This window comes from Canis lupus, chromosome 9 (assembly GCF_003254725.2).
Source record: "Canis lupus dingo isolate Sandy chromosome 9, ASM325472v2, whole genome shotgun sequence".
Lineage (NCBI taxonomy): Eukaryota > Metazoa > Chordata > Mammalia > Carnivora > Canidae > Canis > Canis lupus.
The window spans coordinates 14,795,976-14,815,679 of NC_064251.1; the positions used below are offsets into that span (position 1 = coordinate 14,795,976).

General features: G+C 44.6%; 2 protein-coding genes across 5 annotated transcripts in view; one reads left to right on the forward strand and one right to left on the reverse strand.

The window, feature by feature from the left end:
* Positions 1-74: 74 nt before the first annotated feature.
* Positions 75-8,588, forward strand: FTSJ3 (FtsJ RNA 2'-O-methyltransferase 3). The gene is made up of 20 exons (XM_025436560.3): positions 75-279; positions 450-555; positions 812-858; positions 984-1,063; positions 1,503-1,602; positions 1,696-1,890; positions 1,962-2,077; positions 2,196-2,300; positions 2,388-2,488; positions 2,713-2,793; positions 2,877-3,026; positions 3,163-3,298; positions 6,183-6,361; positions 6,487-6,604; positions 6,685-6,950; positions 7,208-7,293; positions 7,379-7,478; positions 7,565-7,748; positions 7,829-7,923; positions 8,006-8,588. The coding sequence occupies exons 1-20, from the start codon at positions 213-215 to the stop codon at positions 8,196-8,198; spliced, it is 2,505 nt and encodes an 834-aa protein (XP_025292345.1). The 5' UTR covers positions 75-212; the 3' UTR covers positions 8,199-8,588.
* Positions 8,589-8,697: 109 nt separating this feature from the next.
* DDX42 (DEAD-box helicase 42) overlaps positions 8,698-19,704 on the reverse strand; it is a 37,144-nt gene continuing 26,137 nt past the window's right edge. For all 4 annotated transcript variants that reach the window (XM_049114598.1, XM_025436557.3, XM_025436558.3 and 1 more), the window contains 10 exons: positions 19,052-19,228; positions 18,197-18,325; positions 17,484-17,583; positions 16,812-16,859; positions 16,200-16,297; positions 15,059-15,335; positions 13,953-14,179; positions 12,197-12,307; positions 10,915-11,016; positions 8,698-10,280 (listed from right to left, as the gene is read on the reverse strand). In XM_049114598.1, coding sequence (XP_048970555.1) covers positions 9,591-10,280; positions 10,915-11,016; positions 12,197-12,307; positions 13,953-14,179; positions 15,059-15,335; positions 16,200-16,297; positions 16,812-16,859; positions 17,484-17,583; positions 18,197-18,325; positions 19,052-19,228 — 1,959 coding nt within the window. In that variant the 3' untranslated portion in view covers positions 8,698-9,590. The remainder of the gene's footprint in view (positions 10,281-10,914; positions 11,017-12,196; positions 12,308-13,952; positions 14,180-15,058; positions 15,336-16,199; positions 16,298-16,811; positions 16,860-17,483; positions 17,584-18,196; positions 18,326-19,051; positions 19,229-19,704) is intronic.

The window sequence follows — 19,704 nt, forward strand, 5'->3', positions numbered from 1 at the left end:
CTTTTCGGCCACGCTCAAAATGGCGGAAACTTGGAGCCGGAGACGCAAGCGACGCAAGCGGAAACGGAAGTACGTGTGCTGCCCCCCACGTGCCTCTCTTAGAGTGGTGAAAAAGGCAGAGATTCCCCGTGCTTGCAGAGACAAGTGGGGGACGGAAAGCGGCGTTTCAATTTTTCTGTCCCCAGGTTAAGTGACAGTCCTCCCGTTCCACTATGGGCAAGAAGGGCAAAGTCGGGAAGAGCCGGCGGGACAAGTTCTATCACTTGGCGAAGGAGACCGGTGAGTCAGGGTCCGCGCTGTCTGCGAGCTAAGGAGAGACGTTTTCGATTCTCTCCCACCTTTCCGAATACTGAGTTTCCGTTCTGTAGACGGGGTGGTGGGTTGTGAAGTCGCAGAAATCTCCCTGGGAAAGCCCCCCGCCGAGTTTAACATTTTGTCGGTGCCCCCAGGTTACCGCTCCCGCTCTGCTTTCAAGCTGATCCAGTTGAATCGCCGTTTTCAGTTCCTGCAGAAAGCACGAGCCTTGCTGGACCTGTGTGCTGCGCCCGGGGGATGGTGGGTACACCCGGCACCTGCGGCTCTTTGTGGCTGCGTTGAGGGTCCCGGCCGTGGAGGACTTGGAGTGGCACTGGGGGGCGGGAGGGATACGGCAATACCAGTCTCATGCTTTTCCTAGACGTAGGTCGGGGCACTGCACTTGGTAGCGCCTCTTAAGGCACGCGGTGAGAGAGCCTATTGCCAAGGGAGGGGGAGGAACGGTCTTGAGTTATTGTAGTCTTGAGTTATTGTAGTCGGCATTACTCTTTTCTAGGCTGCAGGTGGCTGCTAAGTTTATGCCTGTATCCAGCCTTATTGTGGGTGAGTAACGGATGGGCCCCCTGAGTGGTAAAGGGGTGGGAGAATGAGATACTAATTGTGTTCTGCATTTCCTTTCTCCTTGCTTAGGGCATCCCTTTGTAACTTTCTGACCTGATTTATTGCAGGAGTGGACCTGGTTCCAATCAAGCCTCTTCCCAATGTGGTGACACTCCAGGAGGACATCACAACAGAACGCTGTAGGCAGGTAACAGGAATCGCTCTTTTTCTGCGTCCTTTCTTTGGAGACACCCAAGTTTGTCTGTCTCGCCATCCCAAGTTCTCTAAAGGCAAGCCTTTTCTGTTTAACACATCTTAAGCAGTGCCTGTAGGATCTATATGACAAGGCTTATGATACAGCTTAGTCTTCAGTCCAGGCTTTTTTAAGTCAGGGGTGAGGTGTTTGGAAGAAGAGCAGTGATGTTGTTGAAATCTTTTCTTTGGGCTTGCAAGTAGACTGTAAGCTCTGTGAAGATAAATGCAATTTTGTTGTTGTTGCTTAATCATTATGTACCTGGCACAGGATTTGGCCAAATGCAGGCTATTCAGTAAATGATTGGGTGGACAAATGGCTGAATGAGGAATTGCATTCATAGCCATTTTTGTATTTCTGTTGGTATAATTGTTTTGTTTTGTTTTGTCTGAAGGCCCTGAGAAAGGAACTGAAGACCTGGAAAGTTGATGTTGTGCTCAACGATGGGGCCCCCAATGTTGGGGCTAGCTGGGTCCATGATGCTTACTCACAAGGTGCTGGGAGTAGGGGGACATGGAGATGAGGGTGGAGGTAGGCATGCTCTCTCAGGCTGCAGAGGTCCTCAGCTAATTGTTTCTCTCCCACAGCCCATTTGACACTGATGGCTCTACGTTTGGCTTGTGATTTTCTGGCCCGTGGTGGCTGCTTCATCACAAAGGTTTTTCGTTCCCGTGACTATCAGCCCCTACTGTGGATCTTCCAGCAGCTCTTTCACCGTGTCCAGGCCACTAAGCCCCAAGCCTCTCGCCATGAATCTGCGGAGATCTTTGTAGTTTGCCAGGGTGGGCATCATTTTTTTGTTTCTTAGCAGCTTTTACCAAAGTACGCTTTCTTACATATCCTATCGCTTTAGGATTCCTGGCTCCTGACAAGGTTGACAGTAAGTTCTTTGATCCCAAATTTGCCTTCAAGGAGATTGAAGTTCAGGCCAAGACTGTTACTGAATTGGTGACTAAGAAAAAGCCAAAGGTGGGTTTGGGGAATGGGGCCACTCTCCAGTCCTGGAGTCTGGGGGGAAGTTGGGTCTGGTGGGTCCTATAGACATTTTAGAAGGGAATTTTCAACCTTCATTCTTTTTCTCTGTAAGGCTGAAGGCTATGCTGAGGGTGATCTCACGCTCTATCACCGTGCTTCAGTCACTGACTTCCTCCGAGCTGCCAACCCCGTTGATTTCCTCTCCAAAGCCAGCGAAGTGAGTCGTCAGATCTGAGGGGTATAGGGAAGCGCCAGAAACATGTCCATAAAAATTTCCCTGACTTGTTTCCTTCCTCCCAAACAGATCTCCCTGGATGATGAAGAGTTGGCACAGCATCCAGCTACCACTGAGGATATCTGGGCATGCTGTCAGGATATCAAAGTGCTAGGGCGCAAGGAGCTTAGGTATGCAGTTGGGATGGGCACAGAGCTAGGAGCCCCGAGGGCAGGGAAAGGCCTTTGAAGATGCAGCAGCTTTTTTTTTCTTGAGGGGACAATTTGAGGAATTCATATAGTGTTGGATCTTGGGACACACATGCTACTGTGCTAGAGATTTGAGGTGGGGGCCTAAAAAGGGGACAAGGACAAAGAAGGAAATGGTAAGATTAGTCATTATATTTCTGGGACAGGTCCCTACTGAACTGGAGAACAAAGCTCCGGCGATATGTGGCCAAGAAGCTGAAAGAGCAAGCAAAGGCACTGGACATCAGGTAAGGAAGGAATGGAACTAGGGTAGGTGGGGGCTGGGGGATTGTGTGAGGAAATAACCAAGGTGCTTGTACTGTTTTGTCAGCCTCAGTTCAGGAGAGGAAGAGGAGGAGGAGGAGGGTGAAGAGTCTGAGGCCGGGACTGGGAGGCAGCCCTCTAAAGAGGAGGAGGAGGAAGAACAATTAAACCGGACCCTGGCAGAGATGAAGGCCCAGGAGGTAGCAGAATTAAAGAGGTGAGAGGAGTGGGGAGGAGCTTGGGGAACCTCACCGCAGAGGCCCTTGCTGTATGAATATGGGGAAGAGGGGGAAGGCATGGATGGGGAATCTTTAGAGCTGGGCCCGGTTGAATCCCTCACATTGTCCACGCAGGAAGAAAAAGAAGCTGCTGCGTGAGCAGAGGAAACAGCGGGAACGTGTGGAGCTGAAGATGGATCTTCCTGGGGTGTCTATAGCAGATGAGGGGGAGACCGGCATGTTCTCTCTGCGTACCATCCGGGGTCACCAGGTGAGGGGATTAGGGCAGATGGAGACGGGACCACCTGCTTGGAGATTTGGACATGGCAGGCATTGCGTTGGATGGCGCTGAAGTGCACTGAATGGATCTGGCTCACAGTTGCTGTGTTCGCGCATAAGAGGAGAGGTGACTCCTTGAGAGGAGAGTGGACTTTGTGCCTGAGAGGCCAGGACGACTAGCGTGCTTTGAAGTTTTGTTGCAGAACCTAGAATAGTAGAACCAAGGAGCACTCTGCAAGAAGCTGATATTCTAGTAGATGCAGCCAGAGGGGCCGGGATGTGTGATGCAGGGTTTCCTTTAGAGAGATCTTCAGGTTACAGAGACCAAGTTAGCACCAGGCTGCCATAGGCTGCTTTTCTTGATTAAAGCAGCATTAACAAGGAAAATGAATTTTTGTGGCTTCTGTGGGAATGGAAAACCAGGTCCTTTTTGTTAGAAGTATAGGAGAGAGAGCACAGTGGTTCTACAGAAGACTACCACTTATGTTTTGCCTTAATTTTTTCTTTTTTTAGATCTTATTTATTTATTCATCAGAGACACACAGGCAGAGACATAGGACATAGGGAGAAGCAGGCTCCTCACAGGGAGCCTGATACAGGACTTGATCCCAGGACCACCCCCCCGCATCATGACTTTCGCCAAAGGCAGATGCTCAAAACACTGAGCCACCCACGTGCCCCTTGACTTAGTTTTCTTCTCTGTAAAAAAAAAAAAAAAAAAAAAAAATAGAACCTACCTACTAGGGATCCCTGGGTGGCTCAGTGGTTGAGCATCTGCCTTCGGCCCAGGGCGTGATCCTGGAGTCCCAGGATCAAGTCCCACATCGGGCTCCCTGCATGGAGCCTGCTTCTCCTTCTGCCTATGTCTCTGCCTCTCTCTCTCATGAATAAATAAAATCTTAAACAAAACAAAAACAAAAAACCCTACCAATCTACTAGGGCTTTTGTAGGAATGAAAAAAGAAAAGAGGGTATAGGTGTAATCCTTGGTAATGTAGTGAATTCTCAAGAACTAATTGCTAGCTTTGCCATTAGAAAAATAAATATTAGGGCAGCCCGGGTGGCTCAGTTGTTTAGCACCACCTTCAGCTCCTGATCCTGGAGACCCAGGATTGAGTCCCACGTCGGGCTCCCTACATGGAGCCTGCCTCTCTCTCTCCCTGTCTCTCATGAATAAATAAATAAATAATCTTTAAAAAAAAAATTGGGGGGAGTGCTTGGGTGGCACAATCAGTTAAGTGCCTTTGGCTCAGGTCATGATCCTCGGGGTCCTGGGATTGAGCCCCACATCTGGATCCCTGCTCAGCAGGGAGTCTGTCACTCCCTCTGCTCCCTTGTCTGCTTGTGTTTTCTCTTTCAAATAAAATTTTTTAAAGATTTTATTTATTCATGAGACAAACAGGCAGAGGGAGAAGCAGGCTCCCTTTGGAGAGCCTGATGTGGGATTTGATCCCAGGACCGCAGGACCACAGGACCACAACCTGAGCCAAAAGCAGATGCTCAGCCACTGAGCTATCCAGGTGCCCCAAATAAATAGTCTTAATAAACTTAAAGGTTGGGATCCCTGGGTGGCGCAGCGGTTTGGCGCTTGCCTTTGGCCCAGGGCGCGATCCTGGAGACCCCGGATCGAATCCCACGTCGGGCTCCCTGCATGGAGCCTGCTTCTCCCTCTGCCTGTGTCTCTGCCTCTCTCTCTCTTCTCTCTCTGTGTGTGACTATCATGAATAAATAAATTAAAAAAAAATCTTTAAAAAAAAATAAACTTAAAGGTTGACAGTTTGTAAGTGAAGTAATTATTGTTAGATGTGTGTTGCCTGGGTTCCTTTATTCAGTGGAAACAAAGTTTGTAGATTATTCTCAGAAGGTGACTTTTTTGTTTTTTTTGGTGATGTGCTTGTTAAATAAATTTTTAAGATCTTATTTATTTATTCACGAGAGACACACACATAGGCAGGCTCCATGAAGGGAGCCCAACTTGGAACCGAAGGTGGTACTAAACTGCTGAGCTACCCAGGCTGTCCTAATTTTTTTTTTTTTTTTTTTTTTTTTTTTAAGAAAAATGTGTCTATTAGAGTATTTAAAAAGTGATGGTATATAGGCCTTGGGTGCTTTTCTGTAAACCTATTTCTGCTACCATTGAAGAAGAGACAGCCAAGTGGGATAGATCAGTGACCTGGGCTAAGAATGAGATGTGTTGCCTTTTTTTCCCCTCCCCCAAAGATTTTTTATTTTGGGGCATCTGACTCTGTTAAATGTCTGTCTTCAGCTCAGGTCATGATCCCAGAGTTCTGGGATTTAGCCTCACATCAGGCTTCCTGTTTGGCAGGGGAGTCTCCTCCCCACCCCCTCATTTTCTTTCTCTCTCAAATAAAAATCTTTTAAAAGATATAATTATTATTTTAGAAAGCCAGAGCACTTATGCCCTTGGGTGGAGGGAGAAAATCTTAAAGCCGACTCCCTTCTGAACATGGAGCCCAATCTTACCCCCTGGGATCATGACTTGAGTCAAAACCAAGAGTCGGTTGGCCAGCCAACTGAGCCACCCCAGTGCCCCTAGAATGGGATGTTTTAAACACTTAGCTGGGGATCCCTGGGTGGCTCAGCGGTTTAGCGCCTGCCTTTGGCCCAGGGCACGATCCTGGAGTCCCGGGATCAAGTCCTGCGTCAGGCTCCCGGCATGGAGCCTGCTTCTCCCTCCTGTGTCTCTGCCTCTCTCTATCATGAATAAATTAAAAACAAACAAACAAACAAAAAAAACCACTTAGCCCCTTCACTTCCTGTATTTGCCAGTGTATTCTCAAGTGTTGCTAAGATAACAGGAGAAAAGCAGCATGTTCCTCATAAATACCCTTGATCTCTTTCTTTGTCAAACTCTAGTTATTAGAGGAGGTAACGCAAGGGGATATGAGTGCTGCCGACACATTTTTGTCGGATCTGCCAAGAGATGACATCTATGTATCCGACGTTGAAGATGATGACACATCTTTGGATAGCGACCTGGATCCAGAGGAGCTGGCAGGAGTTGGAGGATCACGGCATCTAAAGGATCAAAAGCGGTAAGGGGGGAGGGGCGGTTTGTGCAGGAGGGAGTGTTGACACTCAATGTGGGTACCCAGGGGTCACCAGAGGGAGTCAGAGAACAAGTACCTCAAGCTTCCACCCATTTTCCTTGGATTTGCAGTGTACGATTTGGTGAAGATGATGATAAAGAGGAGGAAGAGGAAGAGAATCCACTGCTGGTGCCACTGGAGGAAAAGACAGTACTGCAAGAAGAACAAGCCAGTCTGTGGTTCTCTAAGGTAAGAGAAGGTTGGGGGCCCAGACACAGGGACTTAGTATGCCCTGGGAGAAGGGTAGCTGAATGTTCCTCCTCTGACAGGATGGCTTTAGTGGGATTGAGGATGATGCTGATGAGGCCCTGGAGATCAGTCAGGCCCAGCTTTTGTATGAGAGCCGTCGGAAGGGGCAACAGCAGCTGCCACCACCATCTTCCAGTTTGAAGAGTGAGAAGAAAACCTCCCAGTGCCAGGATGAGGACCCTAAGGGGGCAGAGGCTCCAGTAGAGGCCAAGACTGTCCCTAGGACTGGCAGGGAAAGAGATGACAGCTCAGACAGTGATGATAGCAGCAGCAGTGATGGAGAGCGGTGAGTGGCTGCAGCTGATGGGAGAAGGAATGAAGAAGCTGCCATTCTGACCATTTCTCCACTTTTGCGGGTTTCCACTTTGTAGAGAGCGAGTTTAAAAAAATATGGATTATTTTGACGTAAGGGGTCTACAGTACAGCTTGGGGGGGGGGCCTTTTGGGAAGTTTAGGTTTTCAGTAAGAAGTGGGGTTGAGGTGAGGCAGGAGTGGGTCTAGGGAATAGTGGAACAGTGACATGGTCAACTGTCCCACCTGCAGTTGGGAACCAAAGCACGGGAAGAAGCGAAGCCATGGGCTTAAGTCCGATGATGACGGGTTTGAGATTGTGCCTATTGGAGACCCAGGTGAGCCCTGCACCTTTGTAAAAGGGGAGGCGATGGGAAGTTTCGGTGTTGGGAATGGAGCTTTGACTTGCCCTTTTTTCTCTAGTGAAACATCAGATACTAGACCCTGAAGGCCTTGCCCTAGGTGCTATCATTGCCTCTTCCAAAAAGGCTAAGAGAGACCTCATAGATGACTCCTTCAGCAGGTAAGGGAGCTGGGAAATCATGACGAGTGGCCCTGGAGGAGAGTGGGTAAGGGAGTCCTTTCAGGGTTGTTTTCTTCTCTGGCTAGGTATACATTTAACGAGGAGGAAGGGGAGCTTCCTGAGTGGTTTGTGCAGGAGGAAAAGCAGCACAGGATTCGGCAACTGCCTATTGACAAGAAGGACATCGAACACTACCGCCGACGGTGGAGGGAGATAAATGCGCGTCCCATCAAGAAAGTAGCGGAGGCAAAGGCCAGAAAGAAACGGAGGGTAAAGAGTGGGGCTGCCTGATGTCTGGGTGCAGGGGTGGGAGTGGGGAAGAGGCCTGCTTGACTGAGGTCCCCTGGCAGATGCTGAAGAAGCTGGAGCAAACCAAGAAGAAGGCAGAGGCTGTGGTGAATACCGTGGACATCTCTGAACGTGAGAAGGTGGCTCAGCTTCGGAGGTAATGTAGAGGGCTCACCCACAAAGGTATGTGGACTTAAAGAGGGTGGCCAAAGCCTCTAATCTGTTCCTTCCTTTTACAGTCTCTATAAGAAGGCTGGGCTTGGCAAGGAGAAACGCCAGGTCACCTATGTAGTAGCCAAAAAAGGCGTGGGTCGCAAAGTGCGCAGGCCAGCTGGGGTCAGAGGTCATTTCAAGGTGGTAGACTCAAGGATGAAGAAGGACCAAAGAGCACAGCAAAGGAAAGAACAGAAGAAAAAACACAGACGGAAGTGAGCAGAGCCACCAAGGGCCTCTGAGGAGACCATGTGAGGACACGGAGGTGCGATTCTGGCTTCCCACTACCAGCTATAGACTCGCTGGCATCAGTCCGCTGGAAAGACAGGTGCAACGCTTAGAACGCTCCCAGAGGTCCTGAGTGGTAAGGGAAGATGTTCTCCCACCTGAAGCAAGGCCTCGGACATCTCCTGTTGGTGCTGTAACGGACCCCCCAAGCTCTTCCATTAGGATTGTGGAGTACTAAAACAGTCCAACCTTTTTGTAAGTCCTAAGGGGAAGGTCAGTGTTGGAGTGGCATTCACTCTACTACTGGGCAAGTGGGCCTCTTGAGTCTTCCCTGCAGCCTCTTCTGTTATCTGAATAAAACCAGGGTAATGTCTTTTCTGACATTTTAGTTCCCACTGAGTGCTGAGACATTTGGGCGTTCACACCATGTGCTGCACTGTATATTTAGTATGTACTTACTGTGAAGCAGAAATGACAAACAATCCACAGGTCCCAGTAGTAAAACATTTACTAGAGCAAGCAGAAAGGAATGCACATCTTAAAGAAACCTTCACAAAGTCACAAAATTCGAAGTATGTATATTTTCCTTTTATAAACAAGATAGAGAACAAAAATCATCAAAATCATTTCAGCAAAAGATTTTTCTACCATTGTGGCAAGTTAAAAAAAAATACAGTGAAATAGAAGACACTTTAAAAGCTGTCGAGTTTTTGTTTTTAAATTCAGCAACACTTCAGACCTGGAACAGTCTTGTTTCCAGGATCATCTTCCTCTTCAGGAGAGAGGCTCTCTGGGTCTGCAGGCTGCTGCTTCCTGTCTCAGGACTGGATACAAACCTGGCTGGGAACCTGAGCATGGACTCCCACTTAAGACACTTCCCTTCCCTGCAAAGTCTAGAAGCACCAAAATGCTTCCCCAAATCGCTAACAAACACTTCAGTGGGTTGGATTTGCAAAAAGCCAACTCGTAAAAAGCAGACTGCCTGGCCACACAGCTAAGAAAAGAAATTTTACTTGTAGATGTTTGTAAGGTGACAATTTAGTAAAAAATATACGCTACATATAATATAAACTAGAGTGAGTTTTGTGCCCTAGAAGGCCCATTCTCCCAAGGTATCCTCAAACTGACCTTCATGACAACTCACCCAGAGCCCAAAAGAAGGTTCCCAGCTCTTGACTGCTTCCAAGGACCAAAGTGGCTTCCCAACAAGACATCTGAAAATTGATCCAGATGAAGGGGTAATGTCTCCAGCTCCAGCTATCCACTAAGGGCAGGGGGTCCTTACACCTTGGGCCCCAACCCAGCCCTGAGACACCTAGTTACCAAAAATCTTTCTAAAAATAAAATTAAAGACCATTTATTTCACACTTTAGCACATACCCTCTAACTGTCCCATCGACTTTTCTTGCGCTTGGGTGGCTCAGGGACAGCAAAACCATCAGCTGTCTTATCTGTCTTGCTGTCCATCTTGTCCATCTTGCTGTCCACCTTGGGGTCCACCTTGCTCTCACGATTACAACTCTCTTTCCTGCTTTCACCATTCCGACCATCGTTTGCACCTCGGCTCTCTGCATGTCGGCTTCCACCTCCTCCATGCCTATTCTCTCCATGACGGTGACCATCAGCATGACGGCTGCTACTTTCCGGGTAGCGGTATCCATCTCCATGGCGACCACCATCTCCGTGGCGTGGACTGTCGCCATGCCGATTGCCACTCTCTCCATGACCATGACGGCTGCCACCCCGGTTCTCAGTATATCGCTCTCTCTTCCCATTGCCTCCCCCAGGGCCTTCGCGGTTGTTATTCCCTGAAGCTGTATTGTTGACTCCCTGGGCTCCAGCAGAAGGGTAGGTCACTGGAGCACTGCTGAGGCTCGCAGTATTGCCAAAGCCTGGGATGCCTTTGGCGGCACTAGCAATAGGGCTGTCTGGACTGCTATGGCCCTGTTGGGCTGAATTAGTTGGAACGGAATTCAAGCTCCCTGCACTCGTCCATCCACTTGCCCCAGCAGCAGAGCTTCCAGCCTTCTGGTTGCTTAAGCTGGCTGCAACAAAGTGACTCTTGTACTGTGACTAAAACAAAGACAACAAGAAATAAGATAGTAGGTTCCAGAAGCCTGGATGTGTTAGGCTTGGCACTGAAAAGATACAGAGACATTCTACGCTATCCTGGCACTAGGACTTTAGCATCCTTGATGGCCCCACCACCCTGTGGTTTCTATGTTTCTCTACTAATAATAAATCTAGGGACCTAACTGAAACATCAGTCTGAAGGCAGATAAAATATATAAATTAAGGCTCAAGCTGGTTAGCTAGCTAACTGGAGGGGTAAGTACAGATGGGTTCAGAGTTCACAAGAGCTATAGAATCAAACTTGTTTTAGTTAAGAAATGGCAATCTCAACCAGATTACAAGAGCCTTGGGTAGACAACACTGTTGGCTATTGAGGCAGGGAAGGAACATCAGTCCTGTAGCAGTATAACAGTCCCAGGTTCTGGGAGGATGGAAGGCTGTAATCAGTAGATTTTCTACCTTCTACACCTACAGCTCTAGGTAAGTGACCACAAAGTTGATACTCAAAGCCAAAAGCTGTGAGAGGGTCCTAAATCTAGCCTCAAGCCTTCAATTCCAGCTACCATCTCTGAAATACTAGGCCCCTCATCACAGTCCCGAGAGTTGCTGGTGAAAACTTTCTAAAATTTCAGACCTGGAAAGCTGCTTTCATTGCCGTCAGCCGATCTCCCATGGCTCCTGTGGAAGGCTTATAGGCCTCATAATTACTCATCACATTGTTGTTATTTCCTCGGTCCTTTAAAAAAACAAAAACAAAAACAAAACACACCTGTGAGGACAGAATGAGCACAATGCCAGAATAGGTCTCATATACTAGAAATAAGTGGGCACTACAATGGGAACAGGACACTTTATTTTGTGGGAATAGGTACAGTAATAATTATTTTAAAATGCTTATGTCTTTCTTTCTTTTTTTTTTTTTTTTTTTTGCTTATGTCTTTCAACCCAGTAATTGTTTTTAGGAATTAACCCTAAAGTCAAATAAAAAAATCCCCAAAGCTGATCATACGATATTATTCAAACCCAAACATAGTGTTTATGTAATTCTGTGTAGTTTTATGCTCAGAATGAAGAGGCCATGAGGCAATATATAGCATATGCATATAGCCTATACAGGGCTCAGGCTCTGAATCCACTCTTTTAAAAAAGTCCAAGTCTCAGTTTCAACATTTATCAGAGTGCAACCTGGGGTGCCTCAGTTTCATGACTTGTACACTGTGCTCACTGGGTGGTTGTGAAGATTGAGTTAACAGGCATGACTGCTTGCAGTGGCTGGCCCTGGCACACATTAAGTGCTCAACATTAGCTATAGTTATCATGTGTCATGTGCATCATTGTTACTGAGACATGGGAGCGATTCGTTATCAAAAACACCAAGCTAATGATATTGCTCCAGAAATACATAAACTGGCAGCTTTCTTCGGTTTAGGAATCAAAGTGACAGGAAATAGGCAGTTAAAGAAGCCAGTGAGGAGGTGCTTTTGTTACCTGTTTTGTGAGAAAAGCTTAGCTCTCATCTCCCTGATGCAATTTCCCATAGAGTGTAGAAAGCATTCCTGAGTTTAGTAAGAAAACAGAGTTCACAAAGTAACCCTATGGCAAGGTTTTCCTAGCAGCAGGCTCTTAGCCAGTGCTGGGGGGCTTAAGTTTCTTATTCACCAGGTCTAGGGTGGAACACGAAATTGCATTTACTGATGGCCCAGGGACCTCAATATGTAAACTGCTGCTAATCTAGACTGATTTCCTGAGTATGTCTAGTCACCAAGTACGCAGAGGTGTTTCAAGAGGAAGTTAAAACATTCCCTTCTAGACAGGGTTCTGAATTCATGAAGGCTTTGTCAAGCAGAGGAGGACAATCATAGCATCCTCCAGGACTCGGGAGCAGCCTGAAGGGCACTACAACAGTCTGGACTCACCGTGTTCTCCGAGCCTAGGCCAGGGCGCTCCCTATAGCCTAGGCCACCTCCACCAATGTTCAGCTTTTTGCCTTTTCCTCCTTTAAAGCGGGATTTCCGAAACCAGGCATTCTGCACACAATTCAACATAATTCAAGGTTAGATCACAGGAGGAAGAGGCAGCCAGAGGAGGAGGACATTATCAGAAAGTGGAAGAAATAAACTGCTTCATCTTTAGCCAGTATATTTACGGCAACCGTTCACAGGAACCACAGATGAGCTTCTTTTGGGAGTTTAGTCTACCAAATTTGTCAGGAGGCCTAGCTCCTTATCTGAGGCTTCCGTTATTACTGTTTCTCAGGGCCTCCAGGAAGAGAAATGAGTAGGTAAGCCTCAGATACAGAGCACTTACTCTGACCATTTCTAACTTTCTTGAGGAAAAGGAACTGATTTTCTGTTTCTCAATGTAGACATACCACTGGACATACACACATTGAGCTTATAAGAGGGCTTGGAAGTGAAAGAAAGGCTATGTGAAGCGAGGTTCATCAGAACTGGCTCTAGGAGCAGACGTTTAGGACTGCTAGCCAATAACTGAAAGTTTTATTTACCCATGGCCTATAGTGTTCCTTGAATCTGACCACTGCCAGCATACTGTAAGATTTATTTAGTTCTTTTCAGAATACAAATATCAACGGGAGAGGTAGCCCTTTATCTGATAATCACATGTTACAACCTAAGCGAAGTACTGGAGAGGTAGGGCTGTCTTCAGAAAAGCATTGACCAGGGAAGCTGATCACAGTCTGAGGGCACAGAAAGCCTAAAGCACAAAAAGAGATGTAGGAAAAAATCCAAAGACAAGATAATTCTGTTAAAAAATGTAGTTTACGGGATCCCTGGGTGGCGCAGCGGTTTAGCGCCTGCCTTTGGCCCAGGGCGCGATCCTGGAGATCCGGGATCGAATCCCACGTCAGGCTCCTGGTGCATGGAGCCTGCTCCTCCCTCTGCCTGTGTCTCTGCCTCTCTCTCTCTCACTGTGTGCCTATCATAAATAAATAAAAATTAAAAAAAAAAATGTAGTTTACAATTGGCTCACTGAACCCAGGAGAGGGAAGGATACCTCATTCTACTCCTTCCTGCAATTCAGGTCCTTTACTCTCAGAACCCAGAGCACAGGCAACAGTACCATACTGTAAGTGCAGTACAGGTTAACTGTCCTGTACACTGACTTATAAGTCTTAAAAACACCTAAGTCTCTACTATCAGAAGGTGTATATTGAACCCATTTGTAATCTGGAGATGACATCTATTACAATGACCCAGGATTTAATTCGGTAGAATGTCTAGCTTAGTTTTAGGTTAGTAATGAATGTGGTCAAAGATCTGGGACCTAGGTCTATGAGAAATAGTCTATTAAATACATCGTTTTCTTAAGACATTACATGTTTTTAGCCTCCAAATGAGAAGAATGGAGAAAGGACAGTAAGGGGAAAAGTAGCCATCTTTGAGATTGCTATGGGGCAAGCAGGCAGAAATTTCAGAGGGACAGATTTTAGGAATAAGCTTTTCAAATAGATGTTGCTGAAAGAAGAGGATAGAATGAAAGACCAGATGAATTTTAATGTTCTAAAATACTAATCTGTACCTCATAAGCAGTGCCCCCCACCCATGGCTGCAACTTTCCAGTCCTGTGTCTATGTTATTCCCCCAGGCTTGCTGAATTTTTTTCACTTAGTTTTATAACCTGGAGCAATCTCAAGTGTACTCAGCCCCTCACCTGCATTGCCAGATCTAGGAGTTCCTTGGAAACATGCTGATTGGCTCCTTCCAAGTTCCGGACAAGGTCACCAGCAAAATTGCTGTCCTTGGGGGTCAGTAAGGTATAGGCCACACCTTTCTCACCCGCTCGTCCCGTGCGGCCAATCCTATGAGTATGAGTATCAATATCTCGTGCCACATCATAGTTAATGACAGTCTTAATTGAAGGAATGTCCAGACCACGGGCTGAAATAAAAACCACCAACTTTTTTTTATTCTTTAGTAGGAGTAAAAAAAACCCGGACTAACCCAAAATGCTAGCCAAGAGCCCACATTCCTCTTATATAGACAAAGTACATGGTTTGGTGATCTAGTAAGATACAAGCATTTAGGCTCCTGGTGACTCAGTGGCTGAGCATCTGCCTTCAGCTTGGGTCGTGATCCCAGGGTCCTGGGATCCAATCCCGCACTAGGCTCCCTCTGGGGAGCCTGCTTCTTCCTCCCTCCCTCTCTCTCATGAATAAATAAAATCTTAAAACAAACAAACAAACTTTAAAGTTACCCTAAAGCAAATGCCACTATCATCAATTCTACGATGCTAGGCTGTTTAGCATAGGGGACACATGGCTTCTGCCATTAATAATATACCATGGCCTCTCTCTTACACCAGGAATATGTAAAATAAAGCATCAAACTGCTTTGAAGTCGAGAAATTATCTCCCTTATTGAGAGAAAATACCAATTTTTAAGGGTAGCTATCAAAACAAAACCAAAAATCATACTTCAAAAAACTTTTCAACTTTGAGTGAAGTACGCGCAATCAATGTCAGGTAGGTACTATGTTTAGACACATCATAAAGGCATAGCCTATGATGTAACTGGCTCAACAATATTTTTCCCTGAGTATCTTTCAACTGCAGGGATTCTTTTTTCAAAGAGAAACATACAGTGAAGATGGTACCCAGAGCTCCAGGTTGTGATCACTTATGGTCTAAACTGCTTGCTCCATTTAGTGTGCCCAAACAGGCCAGTTAGAGGGCCTTCAATCAGCCTGCTCATGTACTCAAGACAGAGCACCCTTACAGCAACAGGAATAGAAGATCACCAGGGAAGGTCGTACTCTACCTGCAACATCTGTGGCCACCAGGACTGGGATGTCCTTTTTCTTAAAATCTGAAATGACCTTGTTTCTTTCGCTCTGATCCATATCCCCATGAAGCAGCCCAAGATTATGACCCTCCTGCTTAAGGTTATTGGCTAGCTCCTCAGCATTGGCTTTTTTAGTAACAAACAGGAGGACACTTCCTGAAGAGGTAAATTCCACCAGACGCCGAGTGAGCCAGTTCCATTTACTAGGCCCAGAATGGAGAATTTCCACAATCTGTGTTACATCTTCATTTGCCTGAAAAGTAAGAAACAGATGACTATGATGTTTGTGCCAAAAGGCACCTGAACAAGGACCAGACATCACACTTTCCATCAACATAAGAAGGACCTTCAACAGTCCTCCTCCTTGGGCTTTCCTTCAGTAAGTCAAGTGCAGCTCAAAACCTACATCCCTTCTCAAATTACTGCACTCACCATCTTCCCCAATTTGTACATATACCTATTTGTAAGCCCCAATATTTTGCAATCTGTTGTTATAGGCCTATTCAGATTACTCCTAATAAATTAAGCTCCTTTTCTGTCCTTCCCATTCACTGCTCCTAGTACAAGTCATACATGCACACAGAAGGCACTCAAAAATGGATAGTAGACAATGTCAAAATACTAACACCACAGAACTTTAGTAACAAACATGGCAAGCAACTTCAGGAATTCTCAAGGCAGCCAAATTTTCCACATTGGACATATGCAAAGGTAAGAAAAATACCATGAACTAAATTTCACCAGGTCTTTCAAGTCACCCCACTCCTTCTACAATCATTTAACATATGCGTTCCATCCTGAGAGCCTTGTTTTTCCCCTAAAAGATTGGGGGTTTTGTTTATTTTTATTACATAAAATTTTAAATAAAAAAATGAAATGAACATAATCACCTATGTACCCATCACCCAGCTTCAACAATAATCCATATTTTGAGAATCTATTGTCTCATTCAACTATCCTCCTGCCTTGTTTTTTAAAACAAATCTGAATTATGTTGCCTCATCTCTAAATATGTAACATAGTAACATGTTTTTTCTCTCATTAGTGAGCAATTCCACATCTCCATAATACGAAAAATAATCTAGTGGAGTCCCATTGAGCCCTGCTTAATGGTTACCTCTCCAATGTCTCCCTGCACCACACGAATAGGGTCGATCAAGATGTCTCTGGCTAGTTTTTCAATCTTTTTCCGAAAAGTTGCACTGAATAAAAGAGCTAAAAGGTAAAGTAAATCCTGTTAAAGAAACAGTGTGACTTCATTTTTGAATACCCACTATACTTCCTACTGATGTTCAGAATTATTCAGTTTTATAAAATAAACCCATCTGAACTTTAGTTTCAAAATTGATTCACTAAGGAAAAAAGCATTTTCCTTTTCCTATTCTAATATACTTTCAGTTAAGACAAGGACTGTCAGCATGGTTCAAAAAGGCTCTTGACTTCCAATCAGCAGATCTGCCCTGTGCTTTAACTCCTGTACTGATAAAACTGTGAAACTTGGGACAAGTCACTTAATTCTCAGGCTTGGTTTATCATCTACAAAAACGAGAGTCATATATTATTCTCTAAGGTTCTGTCCAGCTCAGACAAACATTTTATGCCCTCCTCTACTGGTTCTCACCAGCACACACATGGGTCATTTTTGCTGCCATACTCTGAGTACTTAAAAAATACAGAGGTGTTTTATTCTAAGTAAAAACGTGACTTAATAAAACTGCTTTATACATACTCTGTCTGTCAGGACGGACATGACTTGCTATGGATCGCACCTGGTATTCTGAAAGAAGAAAAGTAAAATTAACATTGTAACTCCATACTGTGGTTTGGGATGCCTGGGAAAAAGTCGTTTTAGTAGAAATCTTCACATGAAAGTTATAACTATTAAGGAAAATTTGAAACTCCCAGGCCTGGGAGTTTTTATTTCAGTATAGAACCCAGAAATCCTCTTCCTCCCCTCAACTAGGCTGGGCCCAGTGGTGTTCCAATCAATAAAAATGAATTATTCAGAATTTTCACACAGCTGGCTAAGTTGGGGAGGACAGGAAAGCAAAGGGCCTTGAATGATAGGACCTGCACAACCTAATATGAACACAGACCTTGACCTCCACAACCAAAGGCAGATGAATAAAAATAAAGCACAGAGAAAGCATTCCCCGTATATACAAAGGCACTTTCAAATGTCTATAACCCAGTCAAGCCTAACATACTTACTGAGAGAACGCCTAAAAATAGTTAATGGCTTAGCTAGATCTCTACGGTTTAATCCTATACAGGAATATTATTAGCATCTCGCATACAGAAAAAAAAGAAAAAGAAAAAAAAGCTAAGTCTAGAAAGACAAAGCTAAAGCAAGTATCATGAGGATGGGGGCAGAAGAAACTGGTATTAATTAAAGGCATACCAAATCCCATGTCAAACATGCGATCTGCTTCATCAAACACAAGGTAAGAGACTCTTTGAAGATTGGTAGCTTTCTTCTTCACATGATCAATTAGTCGACCCTGTGAGATCCAGAAAATAAATAGTAAGTATAATTAAAGGTATTTATAAGGAACTTTCTAGACTTGTGCTCCTGGTAAAAGTGCTAACTCTCCAGTTGTAGACTGAAACAGACACTGGGTCTGACAGACTTGGACTTTATGCATTATAGAGCATAAAAGAACAGAAAATTTGAAAACTTTATTGTGGGAAAATGGCCAGAACTATTTTGTAGGGCATTCTAAAATGACCTAATTTAAAACCTTATTGATGGGTCTTAATGTTTAGGCTATACTCTTCTGGGCAATTGTGACCATATTCCAAATTGTATGGTCCAAAGACTGTCCTCCTTCTGATTCTTGATGCTCTCAGTAACCACAGATCCATTTTCTAAGAGAGCATTAAAAACAGATTGAAAGAGAGGGGAATTTGTAACTAGTAACATACATGTCAGAGAATCTTAATGAACTGCTATTCTAAACAAGCAATCAAAATTAAACCAAAGCCACAGGCTGTGATTTATCACGGTATTCTGGACCCTGCTTTACCACATTTTAGGGGGCATTCCATTCAATAACTACCCTTTTTCCATACCAGGAATGGCTGAGAAGCCATTTGAACCCAAGACATACTTACTGGGGTACACACAACAATTTCTGCTCCCTCCTGAAGGGCCTTGGCCTGTTCCCACATGCTCCCTCCTCCATACACAGCAACTGATCGAAGATTATATGCTTTCCCAAACCGCTTACATTCTGCATGGATCTGCAAAGTTGTTGACAAAATGACATGAATAAACCAGGACACTGACCAATACCCAAAAGGGAGTTCTGAAAAACCCAGAGAATGTGATGTCAGAGAAAATAAAAAGCTAGAAAATGCTTTAAAGCCACATTCTTATTCATATATGAATAGAGTACCAATGTCACATCCAACAGGCAATCTACAACCTTGTCTTCATTATTCTTTTAACTTTTCTTCCTGACCTTGTCATTGCTTTTCTTTCCAACCCAAATAAATTAACCCAGGAAAACACCGAGAACTTAAAATACAAATTATTCCCGTATAATTTTTCTCTTAAAACAGTGATTTCGGGACGCCTGGGTGGCTTCTGCCTTTGGCTCAGAGCGTGATCCCGGAGTCCTGGAATCAAGTCCCACATTGGGCTTCCTGCAGGGAGCCTGCATCTCCCTCTGCCTACGTCTATGTCTCTGTCTCTCATGAGTAAATAAATAAAATATTAAAAACACACATACACACACAAAACAAAACTGGTTTTTAGGGAAAAGTATGTATTTGGTTACATAGAAAACATATAATATTTTCCCATAAGTTTCCTGGTAGCACAACATGAATGTACTTAATGCTTATACTTAAAAAATGATTAAAATAATAAATTTTATGTACAGTTTCCCAGTTAATTCTACCCACTTGACTGGCTAGTGACTTGCTAGTTCACACAAAAGGAGGCATTCTACACAAACTACATACCTGCTGGCAAAGTTCCCTAGTAGGACATACAATCACTGCAATTGGTCCATCACCTGGTTCCAATTCCTTCTGGTCCATTATATGAATCAACATGGGCCAGATAAAGGCTGCAGTTTTTCCACTGCCTGTTTTGGCAATACCAATCATGTCTCTACCACTTAATGCCACAGGCACACCCTAGAGAAAAAAATAAAAAAATTTTACTCAATTTTCAATTTCAATTGAAAGATGTACTTTCAATTTTAAAGATGTACTTAAGGAAATCCCGGGGAAATTAATGACATTCATTTCCAATGAAGCAACAATATCCTAATGGGTTATGCATACTTGATATAAAATAAATCTTGATTTATAGGAAACACTATCATTCTTTTCATGTGGGCCATTTACAAAATATGAATGACTCATTTTGCTTGAGATACAGAAAGGAAAAATTGCAATTTATAAGGAAGCTGCTAAAAACCAAAAACTTTTCTCCTCGAGAAGGTATAGACCAGCTTACTCATCCACATACAGAAAATTCTCATATTCTGTATAGGAATGAATAAATCCCATGTATACACAGAAAACAGAAGTTACTACTTTCAATTATAAGTGAGAATTTTCAGGTTACAGACAAAGGAATCCTAGTCACTAATAGTGCTTTTTTTGTC